This window comes from Portunus trituberculatus, chromosome 38, assembly GCF_017591435.1.
Source record: "Portunus trituberculatus isolate SZX2019 chromosome 38, ASM1759143v1, whole genome shotgun sequence".
Classification (NCBI taxonomy): Eukaryota; Metazoa; Arthropoda; class Malacostraca; order Decapoda; family Portunidae; genus Portunus; species Portunus trituberculatus.
The window spans coordinates 38051543-38069042 of NC_059292.1; the positions used below are offsets into that span (position 1 = coordinate 38051543).

Here is a 17500-nt window from a genome sequence, read left to right on the forward strand (position 1 = left end):
GGAAGGAAGGAAGGAAGGAAGGAAGGAAGGAGGGGAGAGGGGAGGAAGTGCAAAGCGTTGGTTGGAATGAAACTAGAGAGAGAGAGAGAGAGAGAGAGAGAGAGAGAGAGAGAGAGAGAGAGAGAGAGAGAGATCACACGGAAATGCATGCCACACACACAAACACCCAGCAAACCCTCTCCCCCAACACACACACACACACACACACACACACACACACACACACACACACACACACACACACACACACACACACACACACACACACACACACACAGCTGATGGCCTCTAGCTCCACGCACACTGAGATTTTACCGATAACAGAAAACCCACGGAAAAAAAAGCAAAGAAAGGAAAGGAAAAGAGATACATTTATTCCTTCCCTTGCATACCTCACCTCTCGTCTGCCTGCTGGAGTGAAGGTCGAGATTGTGCTTCAGAAAAAAGAGATAGGGACAAAAATAAATAAAAACTTGATAGAAAGCAATATAACACAGCATATAAGTGGGTGGACCTTGTGCTCATGTCCCTTTAACCCCTTCTGTACCATGACGTGTTTCTATTTTCATTCTGGCTACTATTTGATGATTTTATACGGCTTAAGAAACTTATATGGGGATTAAAATAGTGAAGACTGTGGCCTCTAATCTTCTGACCTCCATACACCCTTCCTAATGTCAATAAAATGTCTAATCGTACACAAATTTGAAGGTAAAAAATGTGTCCCAGTGTTGGCTAGGTGATATTACTTCGCCAAGTTCTGGTGTAATTTTATGTGTGTGTGCATCATCTTTCTCTCTTGTCTCCTTGTTAGCGACACACTCGCAGCATCGGATTAGATTAGGGTGACTTAGACATCATATTATTGCTCTGCGTATTAGAGGAATTTATATTTCAGACTAATGAAGGAGAGGAGAAACAAGAGGAGGAAGAGGAGAAGGACAAGGAGGAGGAGGAGCAGGATGACAAGGACGAGGAGGAATACACAGAAAATATAATTGTATGCGTGGAAAGAAAAGAAGAAAATTAATTAAAAGAATAAGAAAACAAATTGTGATAGTTTAAAATTTTAGGTAGAAGCGAAGGAGAAAAAAAGGAGAAAGAAAGAAAACCATACTTGGTAAGAGAAATACATCTTTGTTTAACTGTACCGTGTTTCCTTAAGTACTTGTTTGCAATATTGCCACCTGAGAACGTGTGAATAACTACACCAAAAATAAAAACTCTCGTGGCCTTTCATAAATTCATAAGGACCATTCATTATACCTTCCATATCGAAAGTGGAAGGAACAATGTTAACTCAATAGACTGACTCCTAGTAGCATCAATTTATCCTCCCAGTATTTCAAGACACATAGTTTAGTTTGTAGATTCGAGAACAGTTTATATAGAGAGAGACTTGATTGCGGCCTTCATTTCAAAGCATTTGTTACGTCAGAGCGGCGTTTTCAGTATTCTATGTCTTATACACTACAGAATCTAATCTCTTGTCACGTCATTTGTTACTCTAAAGAGGTTTCCGCTTTGGCTTCTATCTTGTACATTGTAGTATCAAAGTTTTTATCCTTCAACATTAGTTACGTCAAAGAGGTTCTCTATTTAATGTTTTATCTTATAATCTAGAAATTAACGCATTATATTAAGGCATTTGACGCGTAATAGAGGTTTCCAAGTGTTGTTACGTATACTGCAGAAACAACAACTCTATCAAGGTGTCAAGACATTTGGCCCAATGTTTTGACTAATTCTTTCTAATCTTTTATGGAGACTGCAGTTCTAGTGGGCCTGTTTTTCTAATAAAGGTTTGTTTTTTTCCTTGGCAGTTCTTCCTCTTACATAAATAAAAAAAAAAAAAGCACAATATTTGGTACGTAAAAAGAGGTTTCCAGTTTAACGTATCCCTTCAAGTCCAAAACTGAACCCTCTATCATACAGCATTTGACAAGTAATATAGATTTTCAGATTTGTCCTATTACATGTACATTCCAGAATTATATAATACTTAACTCCTTTAGTACAGGGACACATATTTTACCTTGAGATTTGTGTACGATTAGACCATTTTATTGACATTAAAAGTGTCTGTGGAGCTCAAAAGATCAATGGCCACAGTCTCCACTATTTTAATCCCCCACATGAGTTTCTAAAGCTGTATAAAATCACCAAATACTAAGCAGAATGAATATGGAAACGCGTCACCGTACTGAAGACGTTAAACAAATCAGAAACGAAGTCTACATTTGCAGTATTTGTAAGTGAGAGGTGCTTCCACTTTGTCGCATTACGTCTACACACTCGAGAAGACATTTAACTGAACACAACCATTTACGAGGTGATTAAATCGGAGGTCCGCGGTGTGTACGAAACGAGATTTTGCCTCTGACTACTGCTGGTAATTGTGAGGAAACCAGCAAAGCGCTACCTGTTATTTCCTTGTTGTCTCTCTCTCTCTCTCTCTCTCTCTCTCTCTCTCTCTCTCTCTCTCTCTCTCTCTCTCTCTCTCTCTCTCTCTCTCTCTCTCTCTCTCTCTCTCTCTCTCTCTCTCTCTCTCTCTCTCTCTCTCTCTCTCTCTCTCTCTCTGGATCGTTTGAGGTTCCTGCTTTAGTGGATGAGAGTTGATATAATTTTGCGGTGTAAGTTTCCGCGTTGTAAAAGATGGTGATGGATGGAGATGTAGTAGTGGTAGTGGTGGTGGTCGTAGTGATGGAGGTGGTGGTGGTGGTGGTGATGGTAATAGTAGTAGTAGTAGTAGTAGTAGTAGTAGTAGTAGTAGCAGTAGCAGCAGCACTAGCAGAAACATGAATATTCCAGAGAGAGAGAGAGAGAGAGAGAGAGAGAGAGAGAGAGAGAGAGAGAGAGAGAGAGAGAGAGAGAGAGAGAGAGAAACAGAGAAGAGAGAAGATAAGAAACAAACAGAAAGATCAAATAAGAAACAGAAAAAACACAACACACACACACACACACACACACACACACACACACACACACACACACACACACACACACACACACACACACACACACACACACACACACACACACACACACACACACACACACACACACACACACACACACATAAAGACTAAAAATACGAGAAAAGAAATCCAGTGGAGGTAAAAAAGGGAAACATTCCGGGGAGAGAAAGGAAACGGCGGGGAGAGGAGGAAGAAATAATGAACAATTAGGAACAAGAGGCGGGAAGTGATAAGGCTTAGTTAGAAATGTACAAGAATGGAGCAGAAGAAAAGGTAAGGAGGAGGAGGAGAAGAAGAAGGAGGAGGAAAAGGAGAGAGGGAGCAACAAACAGCAGCAGATTTCTTGGTTCTCATTGGGATGTGTATGAGTTGACACTTCCTCGTATACAGTAAGAGAGAAATGATAGTAAATATGAAGGATTCTCCCCACCAAACGTAAAATAGAGACAGAAAGAGATGAAATAGAAAGAGAACACGAAGAAGAACGAAAACCAGGAAATGATAGCAAATAAGAAGGATTCTCCCCACCAAACGTAAAGAAGAGACAGAAAGAGATGAAATAGAAAGAGAACAAGAAGAAGAACGAAAACGAGAAAATCAATGAAGTACAACAAACATAACAATTAGAACAACAATAACAAAAACAATACAAACAGACAAAAAAAAGAATAGGAAAGAAAAAGAAAAAAGGAATGAAGAGTAGAAATAAAATGGAAGAGGAAAAACAAATTAGCTGTCTGAGATGGAAGTGGAGGAGGAAGAGGAGGAAGAAAAGACGATAAGCAAAGGAAGAGGAGGAAGGGTAAAAAAAATCGTGAGATGAATGAGGAGGAGAAAGAAAAAGAAAATTTTTAGCTCAGAGGTCAAAGATGAAAAATGAAGAAAGGGAGGAAGAAGAGGAGTGTGAGGAAGAAGAGGAATCATAAATGGAAGAAAGGGAGAAAGAAAAGGAAAAGGAGAAAAAGGCGGAGGAAGAGGAGGAGGAGGAGGAGGAGGAGGAGGAGGAGGAAGAGGAGGAAGAAAGATACTCATTTGGAAGGACGCCAGAGAGGGTGTAAGAGGTGCCCGGAATGCCACCTGATTACTCGGTGTTAAGTTAAAAAGAACTTTCTCTCTCTCTCTCTCTCTCTCTCTCTCTCTCTCTCTCTCTCTCTCTCTCTCTCTCTCTCTCTCTCTCTCTCTCTCTCTCTCTCTCTCTCTCTCTCTCTCTCTCTCTCTCTCTCTCTCTCTCTCTCTCTCTCTCTCTCTCTCTCTCTCTCTCTCTCTCTCTCCAGGAATTTTGTTGACGTAAAAGTCACTTGACATCAGCAATAAAAAAGAATAAATGACTGAGCTTGGGTCTCTCTGGGGAAGAGTAGAGAGAGAGAGAGAGAGAGAGAGAGAGAGAGAGAGAGAGAGAGAGAGAGAGAGAGAGTCAATAAAGGTATGATTAATAGCCCAAGAATAAAGGGAGGAAGGAGAGGAAGAGACGAATAAAAAACAAGGCTCTATTAAGAATGGTGAGGTTGCCTTTAGAGAGAGAGAGAGAGAGAGAGAGAGAGAGAGAGAGAGAGAGAGAGAGAGAGAGAGAGAGAGAGAGAGAGAGAGAGAGAAGAGAAGAGAGAGAAAACTAGCACGGAAGAGGAAGGATGATGGAGGAGGAAATTGGAGGAAAGATAGGAAAGGACTCTTGAGGAAACGAGTGAATGGAGGAAAGGTGGAGGAAATAAAGAGAGAGAGAGAGAGAGAGAGAGAGAGAGAGAGAGAGAGAGAGAGAGAGAGAGAGAGAGAGAGAGAGAGAGAGAATTGATGGTGGAATAGATAAGAATAGGGATTGGAAGGAGAGAAAAGAGGGATATAGAGGAAACGAGATATAAAGAGAGGGATGATGGATGGAACAGAGCAAGAGAGAGAGAGAGAGAGAGAGAGAGAGAGAGAGAGAGAGAGAGAGAGAGAGAGATGTCTGTGTTTTAGGTTAAAGCCATTATTTAGTGGTTCATTAACAGCGTTTTGTGGAAAGAGGGAGACAGCAAAGGAGGATTTTTAGCTATGAGAGAGAGAGAGAGAGAGAGAGAGAGAGAGAGAGAGAGAGAGAGAGAGAGAGAGAGAGAGAGAGAGAGAGAGAGAGAGAGAGAGAGAGAGAGAGAGATCAGACAGACACACAAAGCTAGGTCACACACACACACACACACACACACACACACACACACACACACACACACACACACACACACACACACACACACACACACACACACACACACACACACACACACACACACACACACACACACACACACACACACTCAAGCACACACACACACAAACACACACAGAAAACGAAATAACAAAACCCCTCCGTTTCCAAAGTTTTAACACAATTCTTTTCGCCTAAAACTTATGGAGTACGTAACCAACCTGGGGCAACCCTACACACACACACACACACACACACACACACACACACACACACACACACACACACACACACACACACACACACACACACACACACACACACACACACACACACACACACACACACACACACAGAAACACAAACCATGCTACAAACACCAATAAAAGAGTAAGGCAGCATAACACGTCCCGCCCGTCAGAGAATTGTTGTGTTTTGTCTCCATTCGCGCCAATGAGAGATAGCTGGGACGGGTGTGTGGTGGAGAGGAAGGTGAGGGAAGGGAGTGGGCGTGTGGGGCTGTTGGTCACTTGGAAGAGAAATAAGCCAATCCGAATTTTATCAAACGAGAGAAATGACCAGAGAGGAGAAATATAATGAAATAGTTAATGTGGAGATATTGACATTGACACGACAAAATGACAGAGAGAGAGAGAGAGAGAGAGAGAGAGAGAGAGAGAGAGAGAGAGAGAGAGAGAGAGAGAGAGAGAGAGAGAGAGAGAGAGAGAGAGAGAGAGAGGTGCAAAGGGTGTTACGGAAGTGGTGTGGTGTGCTAAGTGAAGCTCATTGTCCACACTGACCAAGGATCCCAAAACCGTCCTTCCCAACCTCGCCGCCTCTTGTTTCTGTGAGTGTGGTGTGGTCCCTTCACATTAAAAGAGTGTGTTCCATAGAGGTGTGGTCAGCTGGCCCTTTCCTGGTCCCTTCCCTTATTCCCTCTGCTCTTCTTCACAAGCCTCATTCTCGTTCTCGTTCTGGCCTTTTCGTCTTTCTCCTCTTCCTCTTTTGTTTTTGTTGTTGATGTTGTTCTTATTCTCCTTCTTATTTTTTTTCTTCTCATTATTTTTATTATTATTATTTTTTCTTATTTCTTCTTCTTGTTATTTGTTTTATCTTTGGTCATATTCTTATTCTTTTCTTCTATTTTTCTCTTCTTCCTCCTCCTCTTTCTTCTCCTCCTTTTCCCCCTCCTTTTCCTCCTCCTCCTCCTCCTTCTCCTTCTTCTCTTCCCCTTCCTCTAACACTTCTTTTTCTTCTTCTTCCTCCTCTCCTCCTCCTTCCTCCTCCTCCTCCTCCTCCTCCTCCTCCTCCTCCTCCTCCTCCTCCTCCTCCTCCTCCTCCTCCTCCTATCACCTTCATCTTTCTCTGTCTACTCCATCTTAACTCTTTTCACATTTTCTCAGTCTATATATATCACTTTCTTTTTTTTCTAATTCTTCCCCCATCCTCTTTCATCTTCATCTCCTTTTTGTATTCTTTCCTTTATTTCTATCTTTTCATATTTCTATATCACTCTTTCATTTTCTCCTTTTTAACCCTATTTTCAATCATCAACCCATATATTATTTCCTTCCCTTTGTAACATCTCGTGGTTTTCATTCTGGTGATCGTCGGGAAGAATTGCCTTTTCCAACGGTTCTTCCCTTTTCCTCTTATTTATTTTCATATCTTCTTAGTTTTCGAATTTTCTTCTTTTTTCTTCTCTTCCTACACCTCCACATCCTCCTCCTCTTCTTGTGATTAAGCTAATACTGCCCATTTTCCTAACATCCTGGCGTTCTCTACAGTAAGGATGACTGCAACAAAGGCTTTGCTCGTAGGTAAAGTGTATTGCCGCTGTGGAGTGAGTGAGTGTGAATCCTGATTGATTTTTATTCATGCCTCAGGCCAATGTTCTTAAACGCTTTGCTCTCTCCCTATCACTACTTTCCAAAGAGTTTAGTTGAAGATGTTTGTGTTTTTAAGGGTATTTTTTATGGTTCCGGTGATGGACTGGCAAGATTTTTAGATTATTATTAGGAGAAACTGTCTTGAAAACCCGGCTAGTCGTTTCTGTGGCCTTGGAAAACTGGCATGGTGAGAGAGCAAGACGTCTCTCAATACGGGTGTAATATAATGTTGGAGGGGAAGTGTTACGATGAAGCTTCTGGTGTAATATTATCTTTTTTTTTATATCATGTGGGCTTTTCACGGGAATTTATGGGCTAAAGGAGATACTTTTCGGGGTACCTCCTATCTCAAAGACTACCCGATAGAAAACCGTTGCCCCGAGTGAGGAAGCCCAAGCTACACTCGGACCGTGGAGAGGATTCGAATCCGTGCGCTTGGAGACCCCTCGGACCCCAAAGCACGCATGGTTCCACTGTGCCACGGCGGCCTTTGTTATAGTAAGGAACTAGTTGGGATAGGATTAAGGTTAGGTTTGGGTAGGGGAATTTGTGAAGTGCTAGGTTTGGTTTGGTTTTATAAGATTAAGTTAAAAATAGGTTTAGTAGCTTCTGTTATATTATTTTCTTTGTTAAGTAAGCATTTATTTAAGTTAGGGTTAGAGTTAGGGTAATTTATGGTGGGCTAGGTTTGGTTAGGTTAGGTTAAAGTTAAATTAGTAATCACAGTGTACTACAAGGACAGTTCAGGTTAGGGTAGGTGACATTAGGACAATTTGGTTTGGTCTGGGGTACGTTTGTTAGGTTAAGTTTAAGATTTGGTTAAGTTGAAACTGATTTGGTTAAGCTGGATTGAATTAAACTTGTTGACATTGAAAGATGGTTGTGATGTTCGGTTATCCTGTGTATGATTTCTCTGCTCTTTCTCTCCTCCTTCTCTTCCTCCTCTAGTCTCTTCTTTTTAACACTGCTGTCAGAAGTAGTCTTGCTTGGGTACCCTGTGTATTTGTATAATTTTTCTTCTCTTTCTCTCTTCCTCCTCCTCTTCCTCCTTTAGTCTTTTCTTTTTACACTGCTGTCAGAAGTAATGTGGCTCAAAAAAGAGAAAAAAAAACTTGCAGGGTCAAAAGGTACGTTCCTCTTTGATTTTCCTTTGTAATCCCTTGTAATCCTCCTCCTCCTCCTCCTCCTCCTCCTCCTCCTCCTCCTCCTCCTTCTGCTCCTCCCATTAGCTACAACGTCTTCCTCACAATGGGCCGGCAGGACAATTAGGGCGTGGCGCTGGTTCAGGCAAGCACTGTACATTGTCTGGGATTCCATGAACTCAGTGACAGCAAGGCGCGGCGCAGGCTGGGCGTACTCTGCCTCTCTTACTTACCTTAGCCTTTTTCTATTTTCTCTATTTTATTTATTATTTTTGCGTTCATTAACACACACGCGAGCACAAACAAATATACACTCACATAGGTACACACAAAAGAGATAGATAGATAGATAGATAGAGATAGATAGATAGATAGATAGATAGATAAATAGAGATAGATAGATAGATAGATAGATAGATAGATAGACAGAGAGAGAGAGAGAGAGAGAGAGAGAGAGAGAGAGAGAGAGAGAGACAGCCATTAAGTCCATCAATCATTAAAAGAAGGGAAAGAAAGAAAACAAAGAATTATAACAACAAAGCGAGGAAAAAATACTTCTACCACCATTACAGTGTTATTTCTGTTTCTGTTTACTATTAGTACTAGTACTACTACTACTACTACTACTACTACTACTACTACTACTACTGCTGCTGCTGCTGCTGCTGCTGCTGCTGCTGCTGCTGCTGCTGCTGCTGCTGCTGCTGCTGCTGCTGCTACTGCTGCCACTACTACCACCACCACCACCACCACCACCACCACCACCACCACCACTGCTGCTGCTGCTGCTGCCACTGCCACAACCACCACCACCACCACCACCACCACCACCACCACCACCACCACCACCACCACCACCACCACCACCACCGCTGCCGCCGCTGCTGCTGCTGCTGCTGCTGCTGCTGCTGCTGCTGCTGCTGCTGCCACCACCACCACCACCACCACTACACTACCACCACCACCACTGCTAATGATAATAATAATAATAATAATAATAATGATAATAACAGTAATAGTAATAAGGGTATATGATGATAATGATGACAATATTATTAATAATAATAACTATACAACAATAATGATAATAATAATAATAATAATAATAATAATAATAATAATAATAATAATAATGATAATAATAATGGTATATGATGATAATAATGATAATGATAATAATGATAATAGTAATGATAATGATAATAATGGAAATAATAGCTACTTACAAACGCCACACACACCCAAAACCAAGTTAGGCGTGGGCGACGCTTGGGGCGAGCAAGGGGAGGCGTGCCGTTCCTTCCCATAAGTGTCGTGTTTGCGGCCAAAACAACTTAATGGTTTCCAACAAAAGTGGTCCCCGACAAATTCTTTCGGACCCTCGGGCGCCTGGTTTGTTTCCCCTCCTCCTCCTCCTCCCCTCACCCAACTCTCCCCCGTTTACATCCCCCTTCTCTCCACCTGCCCCTCTGCTACCTCTCCTCCCTTCCCTCTCTCCCTCCTTTCATCTCCCCCTCTCTCCCTCTCCTTTCCTCCTCCCCTCCCTAACAGCCAGATCTCAGTTCCTTCTCCCTCTTCTCTCCTCCATCCACTCAGTCAATTCCTCCTCTCTTTCTTCTGATCATTTTCTCTCCTTTCGCATTTCTTCTCACCTTTTCTACACGCCTTCTCTCCCTCCCCTTCTCCTCCTCCTCTTCCTCCTTCTTCTCTTCCTCCTCTCTCTCTTGTTTTCTCACTCCTTTTTCCTCTCTCTTTGTCATCACTTCGTCCATTTTGGTTATCTCCTTTCCAAACTGCTGTCATCTCTCTCACGTTTTTTTTATTCCCTTTTATCTCCTCAGGGATCCTTTTCTCTCTCTCCCTTTCTCTCTCTCTCTCTCTCTCTCTCTCTCTCTCTCTCTCTCTCTCTCTCTCTCTCTCTCTCTCTCTCTCTCTCTCTCTCTCTCTCTCTCTCTCTCTCTCTCTCTCTCTCTCTCTCTCTCTCTTTTACTCCTTCGTCTTCACTTACATTTTTTGCTCTCGTCTTTCTTCTCCTTCTCCTCCTCTTCATTTTCGTTCTTTTTCCTCCTCACTCGTTACTCACTTTTATTGCCACTTATTTTTACTACTACTACTACTACTACTACTACTACTACTACCACTACTACTACTACTACTACTACTACTACTACTACTACTATTACTATTTAATATTTCTCAGGTCTCAGAGAATCATTTATACTAAAAGTAAAAGACAAGGTTTGTGTAACTTTTCTCCTCCTCCTCCTCCTCCTCCTCCTCTTCCTGCTCCTCCTCCTCTTCCTCCTTCGCGTGGATGATTGGAGAGGAATCATGTAAGGATCAGAAGGTATGTTCCTGTTTGGTTAAGCAATGTAATCTTCCTCCTCCTCCTCCTCTTCCTCCTCCTCCTCCTCCTCCTCCTCCTCCTCCTCCTCCTCCTCCTTCTCATCTTTGCTATTTCCCTTGCCATTTTCTTTTTTGTTCCTCTTCTTTCTCTTCCTGTTTAGTCCTCCTTTGCATTCATTTCTGCTTCCCTCTATTCCTCTTCTTTCTTCTCTCACGTCCCATTCACCTTCCATTTCTCCTACTCCTCTCTCCTCGTCTATCCATCCCTTCCTTCCCCTCACCTTCCTTCACCCTTCTAATGCCCATCCCTCCCTGCTCCTCCCTCCAGCTCTCTCACTCATCATCCTGGAGACTCGTAATGAGGGTCGCAGTTTTCGCCCCTTCTAGACAGGCCAAGATGAGCCGAAGTGACCCTGAGACATGAGTTTGCCGTGCCGCTCCTTCGTGCCTTGAGTTGCGTCTCCCGGCCATTACTGCGCTGATGAAGTCGTTCCCCTCACGATGACGCTCATTAGAACGCAGCAACAAGAGTTAGAATTAGAAGATTGTGGGTATTTGTTCTACTGGAAGTTGATTTTGAGGTCTGTATTGTGTTTGTCTGTGTCTTTGAAATGTTTGTGTTGTTTTTGACAGCAACGAGGGTTCATTAGAAGGTTATGGGTGAATGTTGTACTGTATTTGTTGGTGTTGTTTGTGTGTTTATTTTGTGTTTGTTTCTCTGTGGGTTTTTTTTCTTTGTGTTTGTTTGGTTGTGTGTCTGGAATGTTTGACGAGGGTTGATTAGAAGGTTGTGAGTAAATGTTGTACTGTGTTTTTGTGTTTGTTTATCTGTCTGTTTGTTATGTTTGTGTGTCTGTCTGTTTTGTCTGTGACTGGAGTGTTTGTATTGTTTTTGACAGCAACGAGGGTTCATTAGAAGGTTATCAGTGAATGTTGTACTGTGTTTGTCGGGACTGTTTGGATTTTTTTGTTTTATGTCTATTTGCTTATCTTTTTGTGTGTCTGTTTGCTTTGTCTGTGTGTCTGGAATATGTGTTATTAATGAGAGCCACGAGAGTAAATGAGAAGATGGTGAGTGAATGTTGTTTGGATATTTTGTTCTGTGTCTGTTTGTTTATCTTTTGTGTGTCTGTTTGCTTTGTCTGTGTGTCTGGAATATGTGTTATTAATGAGAGCCACGAGAGTAAATGAGAAGATGGTGAATGTTATACTGCGTTTGATGGGGCATGTTTCTTTTTATTTTCGCTTTGTCAGTCTGTCTGTAGTTTTTGATGTTCTGTATGACGCAAGAGTCTTTTTGGTGTGACTTACTGATTTTTATTTCTTTTTCATATCACGAATTTAATTTCTTACTTCTGAAATCTTCCTTTGCTAGATAATGTGCGGTTTTTTTTTTTTCATCACATACACAATTTTTAGGATACTTATGTGAGATACTCCTATAAACAGTTGACTCCCGGGCATGAGGAAGTAAATCTCTTTCTTACCTGACTCTTGCTGTTTGCGTGTGAGTTTGAGGACCTGTTTCCTGTACTGGCTGACATCGCTGCCTTCAAATTAGGTACTGTAGCTTATCGTAATTGGGGTCATAAGGCATAACAAATCTGCTGCTGTTACTTTTTTTTTTTTTTTTTTTTTAGTCAGTGTATCTATCTATTCATTTATTTACTTTGTTCTATATTCAGCTCTTGTGGGGTATTCTGTTTTTACTTTCCTCGCAGGCTGGGGTGATTAGCTTCCTTCCTATATATGTGGCGGTTCAGGTAGTCATCGCTCTGCTCGTGGTCGTATTGGGAGACTTTTAAAGTGACGCCTTTCCAGCGAGCTCGTGATTTAGTGGCCTTCGAAAATAGGGTTAATGGGAAGTGTGTGTGTGTGTGTGTGTGTGTGTGTGTGTGTGTGTGTGTGTGTGTGTGTGTGTGTGTGTTGAGGTGAATGGGCGAGTCATGTCTTGTGGGATTGCTGTGCATTTCTCCCGTAAGTCAGCGTGATTCCCGCCATGTCTGACGGCGCTCCACTTGCAGTCTTTTCCATGCCGTGGGGAGAGTTAACTGACCTGAACACATTCGTGGAAATAGCAACAACATTTCGCCCGATTTTATTTGACCGTATTCAGCCACATAACTCGCATTCATTCCATTGTAGATAATAGACAGCGTGGACAGAAATGCTTATTTGTTTTACAAAAGAAGCAATAAATATGAGATGCACTAAAAGATCTGACCGCTTTGGAAAGAATTATGTAGTTACTTGTTTTTAGCAAATTTGTGCTGACGTCACGCTCACAAATTTTTAAAAATTTCTTGATTTCAACATATGTTTGCGATTTCTGAACCTGGTTGCGTGTGATCGCTTCATGAATCACGGCACAGGGGATGAGAGTGCTGAGTTCTCCGCCACAGAGGAACAAGGCTTAATGGAACTGCAAGGTTCCATTGTCGGGGTTACAGCACTCAAAAGGACTATTTTCAAAGTCCACAAAGTTGATTGTTCGCGTTTTTAAAGGTGTTTTTCCCATTCATGGTACAGAATGCTTGTTCACCTATCTCTGGAATCACAATGAAATCCTTGAAAACACCAATAACTTCCACTCCAGTCTGTTAGTGGTAATGAAGACAGGACGCCCAAATGTTTGCTGTCTCTGCATAGACATCGCTTTCACGAGGAACAATTCAAGCTGTATATTTTTCTTCTTGCTCTCCGTTCAGGAGCAAAGTACATCGTAGCTGCTCCGTGCAGAATAAAATTTATTTCGCCTCTTACTTAATTCATTGACGAGTTTCACTACAACCAGCATTTAGCCAACAGTGGACAAGTCATCAGTGTTTGATATTGCAGGCTAGCGAGAATATTTCATCAGCATGCGCCTCGCTGCACTGCTCTGCATTCACTGACCATTAAAAGAAAGAAGGAAATAATGCTAATGTTTACAGCGGGAACAAATACAGCTAACCTATTTCGAGTATTCGTTGTGAAGTGTTTGTTTTACATTACCTGGCAAATAGTTCCAGTGTTATGGATGAATTGCACTTACCTCATATCGCAGACAAACAGTAATTATGTTTTGTTTTATTCCCTCATCACATAATCAGCAGTGTTAAAAAGTAAACATTCAGATTTAAAACGACATGTAAAAGTGCTCGTTTAGAAAGTAAAAAAAGAAGAGAGAGAAAGAGTACTTACCTCCAGCAAGAGCACGTTCTTCTTGACGTCTACCGTCCAGTACATCCGCACGTCGCCACGGTCGTCCAGGGCTGCCTCCTGCTGCCAGCCGTGGGACGCCAGCCGGCGGCAGGATAACACAGCCGCCAGCAGAAGCACCTCAGCTATCTGCATCTTGCCCAACCCTCGGCTCTTGGCTGCTGAAGGTGCCTGCTGACTCGCTTTCCCGGGACTCACTCAAATGTCGTGTTACTTGTCAAACTCTCTCATGTTTATTTGGGCATTGGGCTCAGCTGTGCACCACACGTCGGCGGCGAAGTCTTAGAAAATGCGACGAAACAGTGATGCAGATCGTCTACTGGAGAGACAGAGAACGGAGGTCATAAGTCATTGTAAGGAATTGATTCACGGGTCGTGCTCAGGTCTCTGTTGCACACTCGGCTACATCCGGACTGTAGTAGTGGCCTTCACTTCCAGCATTTTAGTGGCAAGCAGTGCACCAAGAGATCTCGTCATCTATAAGTTCAGTAGCGTACGCATTAACAGAGAGGCCGAGGGGGGCGGGCACATGGTGACGCCGCCCCTTGGCACGTCACTCGCCGCACGGGGTCGGACCTGCTGGAAATCGTATATGTAAATTATTGATCTCTCACTCTTGGGCAGTGGTGGTGGAAGGCGTGCAGAAGGGACGGGGGGAGAGTGGCGCAGGCCCTGTGGGGGGAACACGCCCGTGAAGTCACTGCCAAGATGCGGAGGCTCAAAAAAGCTTCAGTGTCCAGCACATCATGAATATATAAATTATGTATGTTTTCACTATCAGATAGACACGCGAATTTATAAAAAATATGTGTGTTTTAATTTTCAGATGAGCAGCGGTGCTTGATGGGGAACCCTGCCACATCCTCCACTCCCAAAACACCCTCCCGCTGACCCTCCTGCCTCGCTATAACTTCACCCTGACAGCAGATGTCCTCGCCCAGCCAGTGGCTCTGACTGAGGAGGTACCCGCCTCACGCCACCACGGTGAGTACTTGCTCCCTATTCGCCGATGTGTGAGATGTACACACGTAAAATCAACCATTTTGTTTTTCGCTACTTCGATCTCGACAGAAACGGCGCCGTATTTCAGGATGGAAAAGGCGAGGCCAGGTAGGAATCACGGCTGTGCTGCTTCTCGTAATGTTGGTAAAATATTTTCACAAAAGAATATACGAACACGTTTTAATGTTACCTATACGTCAGAAGACTGGAGCGCGCGTGGCTCTCTCTAATTAGCTGAGCTGTTTGGCGCAGATATTTCGCGTAAAAAAGATTGTTTCTTTCTCTACCAGGGAAAAATTATGACTGCAGGAAAATTTTAAAGTAGAAAATGAAGAGCCATCGTAATCCCGGGCATGGTGACTAATTACTGGCTGTGATTTGTCGTGTTTCCGGGACGACGGTGATTGGCGGCGGTTTGGATGTTGGTGGGGAATTGTTTGGGGGAGGGGACGGGGGGGAGTGACTGACGAGGCTTCTTAGTGTCTACTCCTTCCTTATCTCCCTCCTCCCCCAAAATTCACAACAATAAGACCGAGTGCAGTCAGAGTAAATACATAAACAATCCTACACGAATCTAAATTCCTCACTTAAATTTTCTGAACTTTATGGATATATCTTGCCTTCACTTTGGACACGAGCGAGAGCGCTGCTTCTTCTACAGAGAAACTACCGTGAGCCAGAACCAAACACGCAATCTTCAAGCCGCCAGGTCAAATAATGTGCAACCCAGAGCGCGCACACACACACACACACACACACACACACACACACACACACACACGTTCTCTTTACTAGTATAATTGGAGTAATAAATAACATGAAGCTACATAGTTAACAGTGCAATTTTTATCATATATCGAACACTTTCCCTTATTCGCCTTAATTATGGCATACAATTCGCTTCAATCATGCGTCTCCTTGATCTCTTGAGAGCACGTTAGCTGTCAGATTTTGTAAGGAGTTCGTCAACAGCTCAGACGACTTAACATTGAAAGAAGACGCTTAACTTAATGAAAAGAATGTGAGACGTCAGGAGAATTATGACTATTTTCCATCTTCGACATGATCTTAAGACCTGTCAAGAGCGAGGGGGTATCTGAGGGATTGAGGAATGATAAGTATTAAAGGTTTTCTGCTGTGGGTACTCTAAATGCTTAAGATAATGTATCTTCTTCATCTAGACCTGAATATACTGTTTTTTTTATGTTGGAGAGAAGTCCAGCCAAGGGCAACACAACGTTAGAAAAATAAAGGCCCACTTGAGTGCTGGTTCTCTAAAAGATAAGTAAAGGGTTAGCCAAAGTTAGGGAGCTAATGTCTTGATGCTCGTACCTCCCTCTTAAAATAAGTTAAGTTTGTAGGAAGACGGAAATACAGAAGCAGGTAGGGAGTTTCAGTGTACTGGTGGGAAGTCTGTTTGATGTGTGGTAGTGAAGCATATCGAAAGGCAATACGAGACTGTGTTCTCTAACTGTTTGGTGTCTGTCTCGACTACTTTCTTTTGTTATGATTTTCAAGAAGAGTGTTCTCGTAATTCAAGTCAAAGTTTAATTAGTTTGAGGATCCTTTTTCCATATCATTATACAACTTAAGAATGTATTTTCAAACTTTTCAGCCTCTGTGTCTATCATCTCCAATAGGATTTCCCCAAAGAGTGCTTTTATAATTGAGGTCGAAGTTAAATAAGAATTATGTATCATTAGTGAGGGGATATCGGGGATATCTTTTCATCTCTGTGGGCTTTGGAAATGGTCTTGACGAGAAAACAAAGCATTTTCAGGAGTTCATTCATGATTGTAATAAAAGTTATTGGGAATTATATGTTATTAGTGGAAAAAATTGTCATGAAAATACATCTAATGTTTTTTTGTGGCCTTAAAGAATAATCTTCATGAAAGTCACGTGTGTAAGATGCCACCAACTACAGATGAACGCCGCGTGATAAAATGTTAGTGAAACAGAATGAAATCAAGCGTGGAATACTAACAGAAAACTATGGGGAACTTAGAAATTCAAGTAGTATTAAGATATCATCGACAATTAATTCTTTTCTCTTACGTTTAGCTGATAACTAAATAAGTAACACGTACATGATGAAAGCGTCGTAAAACCAAGAATGATGTGGACGTCATCTTTAGCTCTCTTCGTACTTAAAGCTTCCACCTAAAGAATTACTTATACCCGGTGAATAAAAGCGAGACTGAAATACGTACATGAGAAGGTAATTCGCGTGTCTTCTCGTCATTCACAAAGCTAGCGCTGCAAGAGGTTCAGAGTGCAACAAGTAACTCGCGAGCTGGAGTTGAGTGTTCCAAATCCTGACTTCCACGAAAGACCTACGCAGTGAAATTTCGAATAGAAAGTCAAGAGACGTTCAGAAATGCAAGAAATTTGTCAGAAATAGTCATGCAACATTCGATCTGAAAGTCATATGGTCAAGGTTAGTTAAAAAGATGATAAAAAAATGACATATAGAGGAATGTTTATGGTTTTCCTTCTAACGACATTAGCGTCCAATCACGAAGAGCTTGTTTTATTAGCAGGATTGTTTCAGAGACCAAAAAGATGATTCGTTACGTTTTCTTGGATATGTGTTTTCAAATAGTGATGCGGAATACTTGTTAAATTTCCTCTAGGATCAGGAAACCTCTCCTAAAAAACAGAAAATTTGTGTTGTGTCACTGAAACGTTCAGGATTCATGGAACTAGTGAGTGAATTGAATTTTGTGCGTGATTTTGATCTTTAATAAACTGTGATCAAGCTGT

The 17500-nt window shown here is 42.1% G+C and overlaps 1 protein-coding gene across 4 annotated transcripts in view; it reads right to left on the minus strand.

Annotated features, from left to right (window-relative positions):
* LOC123515035 (DBH-like monooxygenase protein 1 homolog) overlaps window positions 1-17500 on the minus strand; it is a 224207-nt gene that overhangs the window by 200505 nt on the left and 6202 nt on the right. The window contains exon 2 of one of the 4 annotated variants that reach the window (XM_045273415.1): window positions 13715-14311. In XM_045273415.1, coding sequence (XP_045129350.1) covers window positions 13715-13867 — 153 coding nt within the window. In that variant the 5' untranslated portion in view covers window positions 13868-14311. The remainder of the gene's footprint in view (window positions 1-13714; window positions 14312-17500) is intronic. The other 3 variants (XM_045273417.1, XM_045273414.1, XM_045273416.1) reach the window with 3 other exon arrangements.